General features: G+C 42.2%; 1 protein-coding gene across 1 annotated transcript; it reads left to right on the top strand.

Moving 5' to 3' along the window:
• Positions 1-557: 557 nt before the first annotated feature.
• LOC138608953 (zinc finger protein 385D-like) lies at positions 558-17,360 on the top strand. The gene is made up of 8 exons (XM_069681550.1): positions 558-665; positions 4,635-4,750; positions 10,659-10,766; positions 11,106-11,274; positions 12,221-12,469; positions 12,550-12,731; positions 14,819-14,920; positions 15,227-17,360. The coding sequence occupies exons 1-8, from the start codon at positions 656-658 to the stop codon at positions 15,470-15,472; spliced, it is 1,182 nt and encodes a 393-aa protein (XP_069537651.1). The 5' UTR covers positions 558-655; the 3' UTR covers positions 15,473-17,360.
• Positions 17,361-20,875: the final 3,515 nt, after the last annotated feature.

Raw genomic sequence — 20,875 nt, 5'->3', positions numbered from 1 at the left:
GCTCCGGGATGCATCTAAAAATATCAGGCAGGCCCCGGAGGAAAGTGAGGATGGGAAAACATTTAGAGAAGAGGAAGAAGTGGGGGGTCCTTCCTAAGACAGCAGCCACAGAGGGAAACCCACAGTCAGCAGCCAGAATGTGCTCTGATGGGGAGGATATCCCCTAATTTTGTGTCTTATATTGATTTGTATGTTCCCTGAGAGGATCAATTTGTTGCTTTGTAAAATATAAGCTGACTTTCTGTCTATGTTGTGGTTTTATTTTGAAATACACACTTTGTGAAACCCACCCTCTGTGTATGTTGGCGTTCAGGTTTGTTGCACTAATCCAGGGTGGTGCTTTACACTCATTACAGCCATTTCCGTCTATTTACTGACTTAAAAACTGATTTCTGGGAGATGTAGATACAGGGGAAGACTTCATGTACACGAATCGTGAATAGATAAGGAGTACATGAGGAGGAGGAGGGGGCGGGTAGTTAGGAGGAGGAGGGAATCCAGATGGGAAGGAAGGAGCAGCCTCGTCGCCGCAGGAGAGAGATAGAGAGGAGAGACTGACTGAGGAGGAGAAGACCCAAAGCTTCGCCTCCGCCTGGAGATGAAAGACACTTTGATCTCACGCTGAACACGAGGATTTTCTCTTCTTGTTGCCGCCATGTATTTCGGTAGGTAAACAACGCGTTTTGATCTCAAAGAGTTCTTTTGTTGTTGATATTAGCGCAGAGGACTCACTTGTTGCTACGTTGAGATGAGCTTTTTGAAGTCAGACACCTGCTCAGTGCTCAGACAGAGGCGGGAATACAGCAAATTATTCTATGTGTATTTTAGAATTAAAAGCCTGCATTTTTGCATGTGTAGATTTTAGTTTAGAGCGTTTTAATCACTCGACTGTCCAAAAATCCTCGTGTAAAATAACTAAAGCATGCAGAGAGAAAGACAGATAACACTACTACTGCAGTACATTACAGGCTCCATGCATGCTTGTACGTCAGTGCGTGATTTCTTACAAGTTAACAAGGCTGTAGGGAAAAACTGTTCATAGACTGAGTGTTATATCTGATTATTAAATACAACTTACGGAAATTATATTTCATGATGATCAACTCTAATTTTATTTTAAGAAGAGTCCAAACATTTTCATGGCATTAAATCTCTGAGGAAAACTATTATTATTAACCGTCTCTGTACAACCGATTGTAGATCGATTATTCTGAAGTGGTTCAAGCATGAAATGGTGTTTATCTGAAGGATTAATTAGTCATGGTTTCCTGTCCTGACATGCAGCTCATCCTTAAAGTTTAGAGAAGTTGCATAACATGATTAGTCATAGTACACTGATGGCAATAATGAGGCTATAACCAGATAGAGTAGCTTTACTAAAACATGCGCATCTATACTGCTTTGAACTGTCTGCAGGCTTTTATTCTTTATTCCAGTGTTTTCTTGTTATTTTGTTACAACTGAACCTCTTGCTCTATTTTGGTGTCGGCGCACGCGCACCACCTAACTGGCATTTTCCTGGGGCGCACTGAGGTGACATCCTGCATTTGGTGACTCGCCGTGCGCCCCCGTAGGATGAGGAGGAGGGCGGGGTGGAGGGTGTGACGATGCCAATCCAGCGGTGTACTGTTATGTTGATGCCAAGTGTGACCTTGTTTCCCGCGCTCTCAGCAGGTCGACAATCCAGCCCACACGAGGGTCATAATACAACATTTATACACGTTTTTGCTCGCTTTTTCCACTTTCACTTTACAAGGCTCTTCCAGCTGACATGAGATCACACACTAAAAGTCTTTTTCCGATTATGGCATCACAGTCATGCGAGCCAGACCGAGTTATGACTGTTAGGTCTGCGATGCCCGACAGCCATAGTCTTTTCCTTTACTTGACTCTCTTTCGAGCCATCTGAGAACAGCAGGTATCGATCCCCTCCGCCGACTCTAACTGGAAGTATGTTGCGCAGCAGTCAGACAACAATTACGCACCAGATCTGCTGGTTAGATCTTGTGCACCACGCTGTAGCAAAATAGCCGCAGAAACCTCCGTGCATATGTGCAATGGGTAAATATGATAAAGTTTCTTCTACAAATTCACACTTTCCCAAGAGGAAATGTGGATCACTTACAACTTCTTCGATAACTCAAACATAATCTGTTATACGCGTGCTCTTGGCAGTAGGCATGTGTGAGCTGCTGAATTCATCTGTACAACTCTGCAGGTTCCAGTCAACAACACTCGCCATGTTAGTCAGTCTCTAACACACAAATATATGTGGTGAGTTATTCTTTCTGCTCCTAACCCGGATCCAAGTGTGCCGCAGGTGCGCTACACGAACCGTTTGACACAACCCAGACTCATTACGCAGAGCGCACCTGGCTGCGATCTGCAAAGGGTTTAAGAAAATAGGTCCCCATGTGTCCACAGATCAGAACTAACCCACTGTTGACTTGCGGAGGAAATTAGTTAAACCGAATGGTCAACGCAGAGGAAGTGCTGACAGCTGACAGACGAACAGTCCCTTAAACGCACCATTAGCTGCATGTTCAATACAAAACCGCAGAATAAGTACGATTTAATTAGGATTTCATGCAGTTTTGTCCAAGTCAGCATCAGCACGTGCACGGAAGATCTGAGCATTCACATATCCATGGAAACCTTACCTTTCTGCAAATGCTTTCTTTATGTGCATGTAAAAGCAAATAGTCAGGTCAGACACACGCAACAATACGCGCACACACTCACGAGTTCAGCTGGTTAAAGGCAATCAGAGTAATGGCAGAGCGGATGGGTGTGTTGTGATTTTGATTATGATGATTACTCACGCGCGCTGGTCCTGAATCAGTCTGTAATCAAGCTCAGAGAACATGCAGAGAACAAAACAAGCGACCGTAATCAGGACCCAGCAACACAAACATGATGCTTATAACAGCACTTTAAGTAATGGCCTCATTGAACCAGAAATGTTTATGTGTGTGTGTGAGTGTGTGTGTTCTTGCACCGTGCTCATAGCTTCTGCACCTGTGGAGTATTTGATTAACCTTCTGTGTCGCCCTGAGTGTGTGGAAAAGCACATTTGGCCCCATCAGTACACCAGACGCACTCCGGAGGACCTATATTTAAAGAAAGCACACATTCATGTCAAGGTGGTCACAAGAGCACAGCTTCATGCTCATTAAGATGTAAATACCCATAATAAGTTCTACATCGGGAACCATGTACCAATTCACCCAGCAGTCGATCTTTAGAAAACTAACCAGGAAGCAACTCTGATAGTTGATTAAAAATTGTAATCCTATTTTTTAGAGCAAAAAAAGGTCAAATTTAACAGGTTACAGCTTCTTAAATGTGATTTTATTTTAAATCTTAGTCTTAGTCTAATCTTAGATTTTTAGTTAAATAAATGTTAAGTCACCATCTATAGCCGAATGAGGTAACAGAATGATGACTGAGCCTATGGTCCACTGATGAAAGCCTTTGCATTTGCAGTGTATAGTATTATTACAGACTGGGTGTCTGTGGCGACATTCGCAGAAAAAATCCCAAGCAGCAGCGACCTGTTTTCCATCAGCCAGCAGTGGTTGGTCTGCCAGAGAGGGTAGGCGGAGCTAAGCAGCTGCTTTTCCGGTCTCTGCAAGTGTTGCGAGTAAACAGTAATCTACTATGGCTGAACAAACAAAGAAAAGATGGATGACTACAGATACAACTTCTAAAAACAAGTGAATATCCAAAGAAAAAGAAACAAATTCGACGCTCAGATGAAGGCAAACAGTCTAAAAAGGAAAGCGACCGTCAGCGAGGAAAATCAAGAGTTAAAACCGGAGCCAACCGTGGACGTCCCACATGCAACACTGTGTGGATATCTGGGAAGTGTGCTCCCGCAATTACCGTTTATCGCCATAGGCGCCGCCAAAGAGAACGAAACTGAGATCTTTGAGATTATGCTCTGACAGCCAGGTTTCTTTTGCGGAGTGTACAGTATATGTGTGTACAGTATGTGCGAGTGTAGTGGATAATTATTACTGATAGATTAGCTCGATGCAGTTTTACTTGTTAGATCTATGCTCCGTCTAAGTTTTCATGTTTTATGAAAAAAAACAGATATGAGACGACTATTTATAAGGAGGAAGCTCAGATTTTGTGCTTTAGTAGAGAATTAAGTTTGTAATACAAGTTTCACATTTTTTTCACTGTTTGTGTGGTTGAGTGGGTGTTATACTGTCATTAAATAATAGCTATACTAATAATACTGCCGACAAAAATAATCCACTCGGGTTTAACATCATTTTACTGTATGTTTTAACACTTAAGATTTGTGTCTAATATGCTGCAGGTTACGTTTTTTATTTACTTCATGAGACCAAATTTTTGTTCAATTTCTTTTTTATATGGAAAAACAAAACGATTATTAATAATGTTAATGTAAAGTGCATGGGTTAGCTCCTGATACAAGTAAAAAGTAATGGTAAAATTCAAAGGGAGAACAACACTGAAGAAAATGTAAATAATATTAGGCTTCATCAGCATATTATTATTATTATTATACTATTTTGAGGTATCACCTCACCTCTCTTGAGTCACTTCTCCATATGCTTATGCATCTACCTGTCTCCCCCCCTCGCTGTGCTGTCTCTTAGGTAACATGTGTCACAACACACTGCCGCCGCTGGCTCGTCCCACGCTGGGCAGGACCCCGCCCTCCCCCGACGCCAAGCCCCTCCTCCCCTTCCACCTCCTGCCTGGATTCAATGACGTGAGTACTGTCAATCATCATAGCTGTCATGGGAAACCCACTGTACTCTGCTGCCTTTAAATATCAACAACCCAAATCGTTCAATTTGTCGTGCTGATTTCTGCTGCGAGTGGAGGAGTTTATTTCATGCTACAGTTTCAACGCACAGATGCATGAGCTAAAGCTGCCCACTGCTTTCCAAATATATCACCTCTGATGCACAGAGCGGTGACATTTCCACACAACCTGGGGGGTGCAGCTGATTCTTTGGTATTCCTCGCACGGCTTTTCTTGACGCTGTCTGCTCCCGGCGTTTGTGAAAGGTGAAGACGGAGAGAGGAAGTCCAGGCCCTGAGGAGGGTGGAGGTGTCAGGGAGGGCGGAGGGCTGACGTTTGCTTTGGACAAGGATCGTGCTGTATGTCTTTATATAGTCCTGGCTGTATGATGTATGACACCATCTTTTGTGCCTTATTCGATGTACTTTACACAGCCGGGATGCAATCACTGTAAATACAAAACAGTTTCTTACACCTCTTCTGTCCCCACACTTTCTCTGATACCAAACCCTTTATAAAACCTTAACTTGAATTGAAGTAAAAACAACTCTAAGGCCCATTTTTGGTCATATTTTAAAATCACTTTCCTCTTAAATATCATAACCTTCTCCCTGCTGAGTCACATCCCCTCTCACCTATTTATAACCATGTCCTTTCTTTTATTTTATTCCATCTCCAACACTTCTCGCACTCTGCAGCTGCAGGAATATTGTCACCCCGGTAAAAACTCGCTGACCTTTACAATCCCTGCAATTGGCCCAGTGTAGTTACAGAGATTTATGCCTTTTACTCTATTTTCTATATGCTGAAGAAGTGCAGCAGTAAAATAAAAATGCAACATCGAAAGCTCCTTCTGAGATCTTAAGGCTTAAGAGTTGCAACTGGCAATCAGTTAGTTATCAATAACTTTGTATTGTGTTTTTTAATGTAATAGTTAAAAGCTTTTATTCTGGTATGATTTACCAGAGCCCAGTGTAATCTCTGGGATATCTTGCTTTATCTTACCAACAGCCCAAAACCAAAAGATATTCACTTTAAGAAACCCAAAAGCACTCTTTTTCAGGAGCTTTAAAGGTTTGATTTAAATAATGGAAACCTATGGTAGCACTTATATACCAAAAACAATTAGTGTGAAGTAGATAGCGCTCCATGCTGTAAAGAGAATCTTCTCCCTCCTCTGATTTGAACCCGTGGGTGTTCAGTCAGTGAGCACCCAGCTGAACTCGTCCTCCAGGAGTGTTTCTATGTGTGTGCGAATACACAGCAGATGCTATGCACGTTGACCTCTGTAAAGCGCTCCACTACAGTTTGTTTGGTGCCCACATGTGGGTTGTCACGGTTACAACAAGGTTGCATATGTGTGGATGTTGGTCGTGAGCCAGGGTTTCAGAGTGGCACAGTGGGACTCATTGGTTTGTACTTTGACAGAGCTTTCTTTGTTCTGCTTTTGTTCCCAATCAAATAATAATTTAAATGACAAAGAACCAAAAGCAACAGCTCATTCATCACAACCGACCGCCTTCATAGGTGCTTTACGTCATGTGCTCGCATGTCGCGCTGGTACACGATAAATCCAGGAACATTCATCATCATCACTGTTGACTCTGCTCCAGGTAATTGTCTGTTTTACTTCACACAGCCATATGTTTCTGCCTTAACTCACTCCGGGGAGCTGAGTATAGGCTGAGTATGTCTGTCTCACACAGCTGCTGTGTGCAAGGAGGAGAGAGAACATGTACAGATGAATATTAAATCTATGAGTGTTTTATGTCTTTGTTTATGGTGTTGTCCACTGAATTTACTGCTTTATTCAACATATTCACAAGGCGGACATTTTCCTCTGATGTCAGGCTCGGTGTTGGAAACTCAAGGTCGTGATAATGTCATACAGCTGGGTTATAATCATATTGAATTAAATCATTATCATTTCAAGACAGTCGATCAGCAACTGAAAAGGAAATAAATATTGCAAACATTATTTCAAATTAAAACAACATAATTTATCACCCATTACCATTTGACAACAGCTAATGTTAGCATTCAATCTTGTAGCTCACGTTAGCATTTAACTACTTCCTACCTAAAGTTACCATTTGACAGTTTCAAGATACAATGGAAAAGATGTATATTTCTAGCTAATAGCTAGCTACAGGTTAGGTATGAATTAGATTAATTATAACGTTAGCTGATTTACTGTCTAATGAGTTTTCAATATGTTGTTTGAGATCTCATGGACAACCTACAGTTAAGTCACAACAACTAAAGCTAGCATTACATCAATTCTAAGATGACACTACTGTTTATAGCTTATAATACATGATAACCCATTAGCTACCATTTGACAACAGCTGACGTTAGCATTTAACCACTTTCTAGCTAAAGGTTTAATTTGTGTTTTTTGTGTATGTTACAACAATGGGAAAGGCGTAAAACTCCAAACTAATGAACGTAGCTATCTAAATGTTATGTTAGCTAGGATTGGTTAAGTTCTAACAGTGTCTTGTGGCTTAGCTGTCCTAATAGGCCTATGTTTATGAGAACTTATGACCTACAGTTAAGTCACAACATCTTATGTTAGCATTCCATCAACTCCCAGCTGACATTACTGTTAGAGCTTACTTTATCTATCAAATATAGGATTGATCAGCAACTGAAAGTAAAATAAATAGGAAAATCTGGAGGGCCATCAGGCCATATTTCAAGAAGTAAAACATCTATTTCACAACCCATTAGTTAACGTTTAACAGCAGCTAACATTAGCACCCAACCACTTCCTAGCTAGACACAATTTGACAGAGTAGTGTTACAGAATACATAGGGAAAGGCGTAAATTTGTTGCTAATGAACCTAGCTAGCTTAAAGTTAGCCATGAATTGGTTGAATTTTAACAGAAGGAAACACGTTTTTGGAACTTATGAGCTACCCACAGCTAAGTCACAACAGCAAACATTAGCATTCAGTCAATAAGACATTACTGTTAATAGCTAATCCTAACTATCAAATGTACAATATCAAATTATAATCTTTTTTTGGTCGAATGTTAACTTAAGCATTTTTTTAAGTTAGCTTATGGGTTGTAAAATGTGTTGTTTCACATGAAATATGGTCAATGTCCCGAGAGATTGTCTTTTCAGTTGCTGATAAAGTGAAAAGCAGTGAATTCATAATGATTTGTCTGATTCTCCACGTTTATACAACGAGAACACAGTAACAGCATATGAGCTTTCTACCCAGAGAGTGATGGTGAATTGTTTTTTAATGTCACACTAAGCAGTGTACGTGTAGTGGTAAATAAGAGGAGGGAGACGAACCACTTTGATTTAGCAGTTGGTGTGTATACAATTAAAGAAACAAGAAGCAATGAGTATGAAGGGCAGTATGACTTTGCCACAGGTGCTTGTCCACCCCGGAGTGCAGAGTAGGAGTCCTGTGGGAGGCAGCAAGGTGACTTTGATCAGACGGAGAAGAAGGGGGAGGCAGAGGGTTCAGAGGGGAGCAGATGGAGGGTTGAAGGGAGGATGTTTGATGGAAGGTCAGACATGGACCCTTGGGTGCTGAGGAGGGAGGGAGACAGCCTTTTAGCGATGCTAAAATGTTCCGGCTCATTCAGAGAAACTCACATTTTCATAAATCTTTTTTTACACTTGGCCTTTTCACATGTATTTCCAGGATTATTACAGACTTTCTTAAATTTGATAATTAAATTAGAATACGATACACACAAGACCTATGTTTTTTTTCATGTGTTTGCTTGCTTGAGTTTTGTATACACAAACAGCTGCAGGGAAACATAGAGATAAGAGACTGCAGAGATATATTTCAGCAGAGCCGCCTGGAGTGATGATCAAAGAAAATGACCAAAAACACACTCACACACTCACGCACACTTACAGATTCTGTTGCTCCTGTTACATTTGAGGAGCAAATAATTCATCTTTGGCACTACAGAAACGTGCAAAATCTCCAGTGCTGTGCTACGCTATGTGAGTAGGGCCTACAGCGCTAGTTGGCTGAGCCATAATAACATAAATCTTTACGTCACCTGCAGCCACATTTCCATAAAGCCTCCCTGGTTGTGGCTGGTTATATGGCACCCTACATTTCATCACAGGTAATAGGTTTGTTGTGCTCCACATAGGCCAGTATTGTTTGACTGGGCTGAGTATGTGTGCTCATTAAACATCCAGGAGGTAATGTCCAGAGATGCACAATGCTGTGTGGTCAGACTCTGGGAGAGTTATTACACAAACGGACACACACATGCAAAGACATGGGGAGGTTTACTGTCTGTTTCCTACACTCATAAAGAAAGAGAGTGTGGTGGAGAAAGCTCCCTAGTTTTCTCCTTAGTTTGTTCATGTTTCAGAACAAAACAGGATTTCCGACTAATATGTTTCCTATGGAGTGTAAAATGCATTCATTGAAGTGATTGACACCGTTTAGGGAGCGTTTCTTATCGTCTTTATGGGAAGACCTCCGCAAGGACAAAAGGACAGAAGCCCTGTGTGAGGTTATGTTTTCAGTGCTCGCTCCCCCTGTATGTTTGAAAGGTGGCTGTAAAATGTTTATAGTTTTAGCACCATCTTGGAGAGCGGAGGATGCGGTCAGGTGGGATTCATGGTGGTCAAATTGACCTCAGGTGTTTAGTGTGGAAAACAAAAGCATTAGAGCATTCATGGTAGCTTGTCAATTCTGTCTCGTTGCCCACAACACATTCTCACTCTCAACCCGTCAAATAAGGCGGCTTGGTCTGTCATCCGTAAGCTTCATCATATGACAATTGAGTTGCTTCACTAGCATCACTTCGGCTTGTGCAGGGCTCCGCAGTCAAGTTCGCATTAAAAAGTGTACAGCGTCTGGGTAGACTTTTGAAATAATGCACTTATGTTAGCGATAATAAATAAGCTCCATCCAGTTAGATTTTCAAAATAAAAAATGCTGACAAATATTTCACACTCTACGACTCATTTACATATGGTCAATGTTGCAAAACAGTCCAGGTTTGGTTATGTTAAGGAAACAAAACTACTTTAATTAACCACAAACTTACGCTCTGTATATGACGTAACTAATGCATGTTATGTCCTATCGTAAAAGCAGTCAACAATGACTTTTTGTTTCACACTGGAATCAAACCCAGTCCTGTGTTTGTTTGACCCATGCACCAACCTCAACCACCAGCTCAAACAGACTTTTGTGAAACTTAATACTGCAGCAGCTGGTTGTAAAGCCAGAGAACAGCATCTGCTAGCTCTTTGGCCACTGACCATGCTACCATATTTCACAATCTGGGAGTTCTGTTGTCCTTTGTTTATTTGTGCCAAGATGCTACTGTTCACTTATGTAGCATCAAGCTAGCCAATTAGAAAGCTAGTAATAAATGGTTCTGGTGAATTGAAGAGTAGAAGGCTCTAACCAGTGAAAAAAACAAATGCTAGCTAGCTTGAGTAAAGGCTAGTCACTATTAGCATGTTCTACTGTAAATCTAAGCTAAACCTAAGCTAACCACAGAATTTCTACCTTTGACAGCCACATTTCAAACATGCAGTGGTCAATAAATCAAAAGATTTAAGGAGTGTTTCTTTAATCCCTACAGGGTACGTCTGGGTTTAGCCTCTCTGGGGTGCAGTACAGGATATATACACTGTCTTTGTCTGTAGTGAACATGTGTATGTGCTACATGTGCTGTTGTTTTCATGCATGGCTGAGTGCCAGACTAAACTCCTCGTACAGCCTCCACCTCTAACCTGAGATACTATTAATCTGTGTTTCCTTGAGTGACGCGTATTATCTTGCTGACAGCCCGTCATGTACACCATAGGTGATCACTTTCCCTCCACAACCTCACCGTTACGCTTTCCGTTTGTTGCAGATGGATCCCGTCCACAAAGCACTGATTGGCCCCAGCTTCGGTCTGATCTCACCGCTGAAGAGGAAGCCGAGCGCCTGCGGAGTTTGTCGGCTGAGGTTCAACTCTGAGGTGGGTGTTGTCCTGTGGGAAAGAAACACTTGTAATTGTTTTTCATTCAGGTTGCTTTTGTTTCTCACACACACCCATGACATGACAGTTAAGCAACCTTTGAGACCTGCCCTTGTTTTTTTGTCTGTCTTGAGCTGCTTCACACACCTCCTATGGCCTTTGTAAAGCATACATTTCCAAGCATTGGAAGGTGGAGCAGGATTCAGTCAGAAAAAAAGCCTGGAAATCATTAAAATTCAAGTCATGTTTTGTGTCTGAATATATAAAATACAGTCAAGTTCGCCAAGCTGAATAATTGTGTGCATGAAATTCATACATTCTTGTTTGCTGTGTACACAGGCGCAGGCTACTTCCCATTACAGCGGCACCAAACACGCTAAAAGGCTGAAATATCAGGACGCCCCCGAATCAAAGATCAAGACCTCTGAACCGGCTGCCAAGGAAACCACAGCGCAAATCCTCCCGTCACTCTGCTCACAGCCCTCCAGCTCTGACACAACATCAGGAGGTGTGTCTCTCTGCAGGCACGCATACCTTCCCTGTGTGTGTGTGTGTGTGTGCAGACATGAAATGTATGACAGCTTTAGATACGGTGCAGGAATTTGCGGCTCAGACCGTCTCTCTCCAGTCACGACTTTACCTCTTTGATGTGATAAGCCTCCTGCTGCTCCGGGTTTCACAGTGCAGAGATTAAAGGTTGAGCTCCCTGCTTCTTCTTCATGTCTACATTTACTGACCTCCTTAGTGGCTCAGGAGATCCCAAACCGCATTAGCAACGCTTGGAACATGATCCATGGGTAACATGTCGACATAGGTGTGTGTGTGTCAATCCATCAACAGCTTCCCAACGTGTGTGCTAGCCCCGATGTGCTACTTCTGCACGCGTGTGGGCGTTAGGGAATGAAAATAATACATTCTGCTGCAAGCTAAAGAGCAGAAAAGACAGGAGGATTGTACTTGTCGACACTAATATGAGAGTTTGTTTGTAAGAGGAAAAGCATAAGTGATCATTTCCAGTTTGAGCTCTCGAAGGATTACTTCAGCAAACGGCCTCATTGGCCTCTAAAGTGTCAGGAATCAATGGTACCAAACAGACACCCACTCAACAAGGCAGAGCTAATCATTGTTATTAGCAAAGAGTGGATCCTTAAATCGACACGTGCTCCTCCAGGGAAGCTCTTCAAGTCAAGTCTCACAAAAGATAATAGAGCCAAATCATCTCGGTACAAAACTGTTCGTTTAAGTGCAGGGAAGCAGATCCTCAGGGGAAATCATTGATTATTAGTCCAATTAGAGAGGCTCATAATCACCTGTGGCCTGGTGAGTTTTTATTCCATTTCTGAGCATGTTGTGAAATCGCTCGCTCTTATTGTGGAAAAAGTTGTGGAATTTTAGAAGTGGCAAAATCACTCTTGCTTGCTTCATATTTTTTTGTTTGACTTTTATTTCTTCAGAACAATCAGCCTCGAACTCTTCGTCAGAGGTCGCACCGTCGAGCAGCAGCCTCACCGAAAACGTCAGAGCACCCTCCGAGCCTTCCCTGTCACCCAGCTCGACGCCAGAGAGGGAGACAAAAAGAGACGGGGAGGCGGAGGTTGCTCCAGATGAAGAAACAGAAGAGGAGAAAGCTAAACGTCTTCTCTACTGCTCCCTCTGCAAGGTGGCCGTCAACTCGGCCTCCCAGCTGCAGGCCCACAACAGCGGTGAGAAAGACTGCTGACGTCACTCTAAATGTGCTACCATTGATAATCTGTGACTCTGACGTGACTTTATATCTGCTCAGGCACTAAGCACAAGACGATGCTGGAGGCGAGGAGTGGCGATGGAGCCATCAAGTCCTTCCCGAGGACGGGGGTCAAGGCCAAGATGGTGACGCCGCCTGAGTTATCGACTGGACTCCAGAACAAAACTTTCCATTGTGAGATCTGCGATGTGCACGTCAACTCAGAGACTCAGCTCAAACAGGTCGGTAGCTAAAAGTGTCTGGTGGCTGAAGATTTTACACTGAAAGTAACACAGAAATAGTCCACTCCAAAGCTAAGTGCAGACCAGACTGAGGTAGCAGTGGCCCCTCCAAAGGGTCACAAGATAAATCTGAGGGGTTTGTGAGATGATTCATGGGAGATGACTAGGGGTGGGAATTGCAGGGTAACTCACGATACAATACGATACGACAAGATACAATACGACAAGATACGATACGATACAATACGATACAATACGGTACGATACGATACGATACGATACAATACGATACGATACGATGCAATATGATACGATACGATACGATACAATACGATACGATACGATGCAATATGATACGATATGATACGGTACGATACGATACGATACAATACGGTAAGATACGATACAATATGATACGACAAGATACGATACGCTACAATACGATACGATACAATACGGTAAGATACGATACAATAAAATATGATACAATACGATACGATATGATATGATATGATATGATATGATATGATATGATACGATACGGTACAATACAGTACGATACCATACCATACCATACCATGTAATACAATACGATATGATATGATATGATATGATATGATATGATTAGGACTTTGCATTTGAAAGTGGCTGGCTCATCTTTTAACTTATTTTCACCGCTGTCAGACATTATCCCGCTGTCTTCTTCTTCTTCTTTTACCCTGCTGTCAACTTCTTCTTTGGCCAATTAATTTCCGTCAACGTTACCCTCATTCACGTCACGAGTGCCACAGCGAGGAGTCATGAAGTAGTGACGTGATGAGTTGAAAATCTGTTTGAAGCTCAGTCTATTTGTGAATTAAAACATGGATATTTGGTGCCAGATTATGCATAAGTCAGGATGATGATATATTGCCATATCGATATTTTGTCCTCGAGAAAGAAAATATTTTGCTACACAAATTTCTGCTTATTGACTTGAATTTCCTCTTGTCTTTGCTTAGATCATTTTACTGCCTTAGGCTTTAAACAGTTTTTTAAATGAAACCATGTGAGAAGATCAGAGGGGAACGATTGGGAACAACTGGTTTAATCCTTCACAATGTGTAGCCATTCGAAAGCTTATCTTTTTTGTCAAATCTAGCCAGTAATTTGTAACTATAAAAAATACAATATTAACCTCTTAACTGTAGAGAGTAGAGACATAAAGGGGAAATACTCATACAAGTGCCTCAAAATTGAACTTAAGCACAATACTTGGGGAAATGTACAAAGGCTATTTTTCTCCACTGTTGTTTTGTGTCTTTTACACTAAATAACTGACCATAGTTGCTGCTATGTGATAACACTATGTGTGCTAACACTATGTGTGCTAACACTATGAGTGCTAACACTATGAGTGGTAACGTGCGTAGGTGACAGGAGAAGCTGGCTCATCACACCTCCTGCTGCTGAGTCCCTCTTACGAATGTGAAGCTTTGAAAAGGTCATCTGTCACACAGATTTGCCACTTACACAGTGGAGCCGGTGGAAAGACTCTCTCCATCATGCTTTACAGGAAAGACACTGAGGACCGTGCATGTTGTATTCCAAACCATCTTACACCTGTCAATGCAAATGTGTTAAATACACAGATCCCTCAGCTCAAAGCTCCTAAACCTGGTCTACATCAGGGAGCATCTGAGTCCGACGTTAGCCTCTCTGTGCGTGACATGAATGCACAGTGTCGGTCTTCATAACTGTTCATAAAAGTTTACTTCGGCCAGGTGCTCATGAATATTCAGCTCTTCGCTGCTGACTGTGTTCAGCGCCAGCTGTAGCCATCTGTTTGTGCTTGTCAATCAAATCAAAAAGATTTCCAAACCCGCCCCTTATGAATATTTTGAAGCTCAGAGTCGGAGCTGAGAAATTATCAACAGTCTGCCTCAGTCGTCTAAAATGAATTTTGATTAGGCTCCCATTTAATTTCCTCTTTTATTCAAACTTCCAAGCAAAGGCCACTGACGCGTCTTTCTTTGTCCGCTCGTTCTGGTCTTTGTGCTGCTGTGTTTTTCTATCTGTTTATCTGTGTTTCCCTCCTCCGCTCGCAGCACATCAGCAGCAGGAGACACAAGGACAGAGCTGCAGGTAAACCAGCCAAGCCGAAGTTCAGCCCTTACACTCCCACCCAGCGTCACCAGAGTTTCCAGGCAGTGAGTCCTCCTTTTGATTTACTTTCATCCCTCATCATTGTGCATGTGTACACGACTTGATTCACCAGACCCTGCACTCCCTACTTCCAATAAGACAAATTGTCAGGGATACGGGTGGAAGGAATCTTATGTTTTAATCCGATGACGTTATGAGAGGGACAAAAGGGCAGATCACGTTCAGACTGTTGGGACAGTTTGTACTGCTTTTGCCAAGTAGCGACTAAGACTTTACCTCCGCGCCCTTCTCTGGTTTCCTACTTAAAACGCTCCATTTCCTTGATTGCATTTTGTTTGTTTCCCTCTTAGATTCGTCTTGCTCTACAGAAGAACCAAGACATGACCAAACCGCTGGCCTCGTGTCTACTCCAGCGTCAACTTTCTGTTGCGGCTGCTGCCGCCATGGCATCGCTGCCCTCTTTCCCTCTCCGCCCTGCCTTGAACTCGAGCCCCGCCCTTTTTCAGAGTCCACCCCTCCCTCAGGCGCTGCTGCATCCGGCACCAAGACCCAGCATCTGTTCAGCACACACGCCGGTTCTGTTTTCACCTTACTGACCACGTCAAAGTCTCAATCGGATCTGAACTACAACTGACAGCAGACATGAGACCTAAAGGAGATCTAGGTAACAACAGATACTGTGGGTGTCAGGGACCAGGACTGGGGAATATGCCCAGGGGCCAAATCTACAAGGCAGCTTGGGATAGAGGAAGAACAAAGCAGCAAATGAGCAAAAACAGAGTGTTTTCTGATTTGTGTGTGTGTGTGTGTGTGTGAAAATATGCGCATATATAGCCATCACAGAAGTGCAACTTCAACAGCTTCACTTCTCCTGTACTAAACACGTCTTTAAGATGCTGATAATCAAAATGTTGATCAGGACTGTCCCTCCCTATATGGACAGTCTAATGTAGTAAAGATGCAATGACTGTAGATGGTCGACGCGTCTCCATCTGCTCTCACTGTACGAAATTGAAGCCAAAATGCCCCGGCGACAGATGCTGCTATCTTGCAATGGTGACGTCATTTGGAGCCAGAGCTGCGCAGTAGAGATCAGCGGATGGAGCGGCCGTAGCCACTTCCGCTAACCAAAACACACACTTAACTTACAGAAAAAAACAGCAAAGATCCTGCACGTCTGTGTGTTTAACAGCAGAACAGCTGCTTGTGTTGGTCTGAGGTTAATGTTCACAGATATGGAAACTTCAGTGACTGTAGTGATTGTTTTAGTTACGTTTCCTCTCGCCGTTCCTCCTCTACTCGGCTAATCAGGAACAGATCGACTGCAGGAGCCGTATTTGTCAACAGAGCTGTCAATCATCCTTTTTACAGCATCAAATAACTAATGAAAACTAAACTTGTCAGAAAAAAGAACACTTGGACGTAAATCAGCATGATAAGAACTAATTATAATGACAGAAAAAATGTTTGAGAAAATTTTATGTATTTTGATTTTATAGTTTGACTCATGTCCCATCTGTTAACATGGAGGAGGCGGGCTTTATGTCCTATACTGCAGCCAGTCAGCAGGGGGCTTTCAAAATATTTTGGCTTCACTTTTAGGGAGCTGTCATGTCGTCCATCTTTTTATACAGTCTATAGCTGTGTCCCAATCCAGGGGCTGCATCCTTCGAAAGAGGCAGTCTACGGAGGATGCTCTGTCCGTGGCCTGTGTAGGCGTAAAAGCCGAACTGAAATAAGACAGCCTGGTCTGTGGAGCATTACCTGTTTGCGTCACCAGCTGTTCCCGACCTTACCCTTGCGTCACCAAACGCTGCTTCTGTCGCCTAACGGCTAACATCACGTAAAATTATTTGTTTCAAGGGCCCTTTGTTTTTGTAAACACTGACTAATTTAATTTTTTTAAACCAAAAACGTTCATATTTAAAAGTTTATTCTATGGCTGCGTAAGAGTCCGCCATCTCGTTGGAATTGGCGCGTAATGCATCTCGGGACACGTTGGGCAAAGGATGCATCCGATGGATCCTTTGCATCTGAAGGAGCCTTCGAATAGGGACAGCCTTCGATGTGCAGTTGTGATGCAATCTGTCTTCAAATACGGCCTTCGAAGGCTGCAGCCCCTGGATTGGGACACAGCTCATGTATAGATGTTAGTAACAGGCATCACGGTGCACTTCCTTGATGACTATAACTGTGTGTGTTTGTGTGGGCAGATATGCAGTATGAATGCCAATAATAGAGTTGTTCTGATACCGATACCAGTATCGATATCGGTGTCCGATACTGCCGAAAATATAACCAATTAGCATCCCATAAAATCGAAATTATGTGTATTTTCTTAATCATGCTAGTATCATAGGGGTACTCGGTATCGGCCAATACTAAAGTGCAGGTTTCGGTGAGGAAAAAATGGTATCAGAACATCTCTAGACAATAAGAGCATGCTTGACTGAAAAGGTTTATTATTTTCCAATAAACAATAGCTGTGGATACTTACATTAGATTCCATTGTCTTTCTGAGTATTCATGCATCATTGGTGGAGATGTCTCCTAACACTTATCCGGTGCTCCAAAATATTCAGTAATTAAGTCCAATATCCTTTCAACATGAAGTGGTGTTTCTCTGATACATCTTTGTTCCAACAGACATATTAAATAGGATGCACATGTTGTAAACGTCAGTCTTTCTGCTCCTGTGCGTACGTGTTCACTCAGATGCTGCCAGGAGTGTAGATCCGCCAAGACGCAGTCACTCATCACCTCCTCATAACTCTCTGCATCCAGACACAGACCTAAGCCTTAGATATTCTTCTAAGAAACCAAATGAAAAGGCACATTCGAAGTTTAAATTCACCCTTGAAGAATCCAACTATTTATTACTTTGAAGCAGAGATAAACCTTTGCCTCCCCTCACTCTACATCCCCTCCAGCTTCATTCTCTGAGATCAATCACAGCAGGAATGTTTTGTTTGACTTTATTGTCTGATGAGGTTTACTATGTTGAGCCTCAAGCTATGTTTTTAAGGAAGGTAATTTTATTCTGAAGGAATGGGGGAGAGTGTCAGTAGTTGGTTTACTACCTTTTCTTTTGACTTATGTGAAAATGTAATAACTGGGAACTGTTTTATGTGGGAAAACTGATGAGATTCCATGTGGCCGCTGTCGGATTGATGGTTATTCTAACCTTTCATGGAGGCCAAAGTCTTAACTGACTCCATCAGGCCAGCTGGCAGTGCCAACACTGCTTTTAAACTTTCTATGACCTTTCACACCGTCTTTTATTTTGGTTTTTCTTCAGCTAACTGACACCAAACTGGATTAATTAGTGGGATATCTTTTCTTCTGCCTCCCTGTGAAGCTCCAAAGTAAATAATTCCACAGTCCAATTCAGAAAATTATCATCCAATCAATCACAGCCTCCTGATTCTCCAAGCAGTCATTACTATTATTATTATAAATTGTCTGGGGTGATGATTGTGAACATCTGTGTGTGGGATGCTCAATCCTCCACAGGCTGTCAGGATCCAGACCTCCTCTGGCCCCTTTAAGTCACCGGCTCATTCCCCTCGTCAGCCCTCACTGCTTTTTCTCCCTCACTTTCTGTCATCTTTCTTTCGTTATCTCTCAGAAAGTTCACGGTTGCCCCCTCCAACGCTTCTCTGTCTCACACTCCTCCATCGAACTCCCGTGCACATGCGTACACACAGACATATGTCAGTAACACAAAAGGCTTACTTGGCACACAGGGGTTTCTTCATTCTCTGCTACCTGGAGAGAGTACAAAGGTACAGAGCAGAGCTGTGCATGCCATGCGAGGGCAGCTTTGCTTGCTCTTTGCAAAGAAAAGACTATAATAAGCTCTTGGCAGTCGGATGCAGCATTTTGACTTCTACACATTGCACTTTAATTCAAATCATAAACCAACAGTGGTCAGGGATCAGCGCAATGGTGTGCAACAGAAATGAGGGTGAGAAAGAAAAGTTTTAGGAAGCTTAACTGGAAAGTAAAACTTTCAAAATTGCAAACTTTATTCTCAACCATGTCACTGACACTGTCGCTTTTTTTTTATATGCCTTCAAAAAGTACGAATAAATAAACTTTAAAATGTAAAATAAAAATAAATAACAAAATTATTGTCACTATAAACTATATCGCATGGTCAGCTGCTTAAATAGCATAAAATAACAGGGACAGGAAATTGAGCCATATTTCAAGTTCCAACAACACATTTTATAACCCATTAGGTACTGTCAGAAAACAGCTAATACTAGCATATAGCCCCATCTAAGTTTACATATTTGTTAGCTAGTAAGTACTTGAAAGCTAACATTACTTTCTGAGGTGTTATACAATACGATAGGAAAGACTTAAACACTTTTAACTTAAAGAAGAAAAAGAAAACACATTTTGTAACCTAATTTGAAAGCTATGATCAGGCACAATTAATATTAGCTTTCAAGCACTTCCTTGCTAACATTACTGTAAGCTAGGAATTTCTGCCTTGCCTCTCATACCGTACAACACAATATAAAGGTAACGTCAGCATTCAGCCACATTCTATCTAATGTTATCAGTTATCAGTAATGTTAGCTAACAGTTATGTATCTAGCAGAAATGTTAGCTAACAATACTGTTAGCTAGGAAGTGGCTAAATGCTAACATTTGCTGTTGTCCAGTCTTGTATAACATCGGTTACCCTCTAGCGACCGCCACCTTTTCAGGGCTTCCGGTGTAGTCAGCGATTCTTGAATTATGTCTGAATCATTCAAAGACGTCACTTTTGTTGACCATGTGTTAAACATAAATCTCTGCATCTTAAACCTGGTCAAAGTATGGACATAAGTACATCTTAAAGCTGGCTCTCCTTCTCAACAAGCCCTAAAGCTGCCTGTGTGAGCTGTGTTTCTCTGCCTCGCGTGGGTGGAAAAAAGGTGAGTGGGCAGAGGGGAGCTGCGGCTCAGCACCACCTGTCCAGGTCAACACACCACTACAAGTGTTCAGGGAGCAAAAGTTGAAAGTTCAGATACGGCCGTCAATTGCACTTCTCTCCACTTAAGTAGCAGTTGTTGCTCTTGTAGAACCAGACAGGATTTGTTTGGTCCCTGTGAGGCTTTCTGCTCCTGCGGAGGCAGTGCAGCGGTGTGCCATTGAGCAACACATCAGTAAACGGAGGGGATGTTGGCTGTGAAGTAAATGGCTCAGCGGGGCGTTTAAGAGCAGGCTGTAAGGCATAATGACCACACTGCATCCCACTGAGAGTTGATTGTGTGTTATGGGCTTAGTGCTGCTGTTGTTTGGTTTCAACAGGATGTGATGGTAAAGGAGTGCTTTTACAGTTAGGTTTTGTTAGTCAGACATTTGTTTTCCTAGAGAAGAAAGCAAATGTCTGCAATACTTAAATACAATGTAGGATCTTACAGTGATCATTGCATTGGTGCATCACGTTCCCCCATTTAAGAAGATGATTTATTGTGGTTTAATGTGGATCGGAGGGGACATTTTTTGGACAAAATACTCTTAAATACAAAACTGAACCAGACTGGAGCTACTGATGTGCAAGTTTTAATATAAACATGAGCACCTTTATTGTGCTATCCTTGATATTTTTCATAGATATGTGTGAATAAAAGTCCTCCCTTTAATATCAAATAAACTTAACAAATGAAAAAACATGATAATGACAAAGGTGGCGTCCTGGTTATCTTCCACTTTCCCATCAATCCAAGATCCAGAACACAAGCCATAATCCAATTTCCTGTGCTGTTTCTAACGGTTGCATTTGGGGTTTATTACACAACCTGTGTTGTGATTTCATTACCATAAATCTTGACTGCAGCACCATACAAACATTTTCCATATTAAAAAGCAGAGCTGTGTTTTCTTGGCCCCGACCGAGGCGAGTGCACAGATTAGAGTTAATACTTTTCATCTGGTAGAGACACAGAAAATCTTTTCATTGGCCGGTCAGACTGTCTGGACGGTGATGTGAGCGAAAGATG

This window comes from Semicossyphus pulcher, unplaced genomic scaffold, assembly GCF_022749685.1.
Source record: "Semicossyphus pulcher isolate SPU_LCO1_2020_fin unplaced genomic scaffold, fSemPul1.0.p SCAF_5, whole genome shotgun sequence".
In the NCBI taxonomy this organism is placed as follows: Eukaryota; Metazoa; Chordata; class Actinopteri; order Labriformes; family Labridae; genus Semicossyphus; species Semicossyphus pulcher.
Note: the sequence above shows the minus strand (reverse complement) of the source record. Positions and strands in the feature narration are given on the sequence as shown.

Coding starts and splice junctions, on each gene's coding strand:
- LOC138608953 (XM_069681550.1), top strand. Junction 4,751..10,658: donor TCCTGCCTGGATTCAATGAC/GTGAGTACTGTC, acceptor CGTTTGTTGCAG/ATGGATCCCGTCCACAAAGC. Junction 11,275..12,220: donor CTCTGACACAACATCAGGAG/GTGTGTCTCTCT, acceptor TTATTTCTTCAG/AACAATCAGCCTCGAACTCT.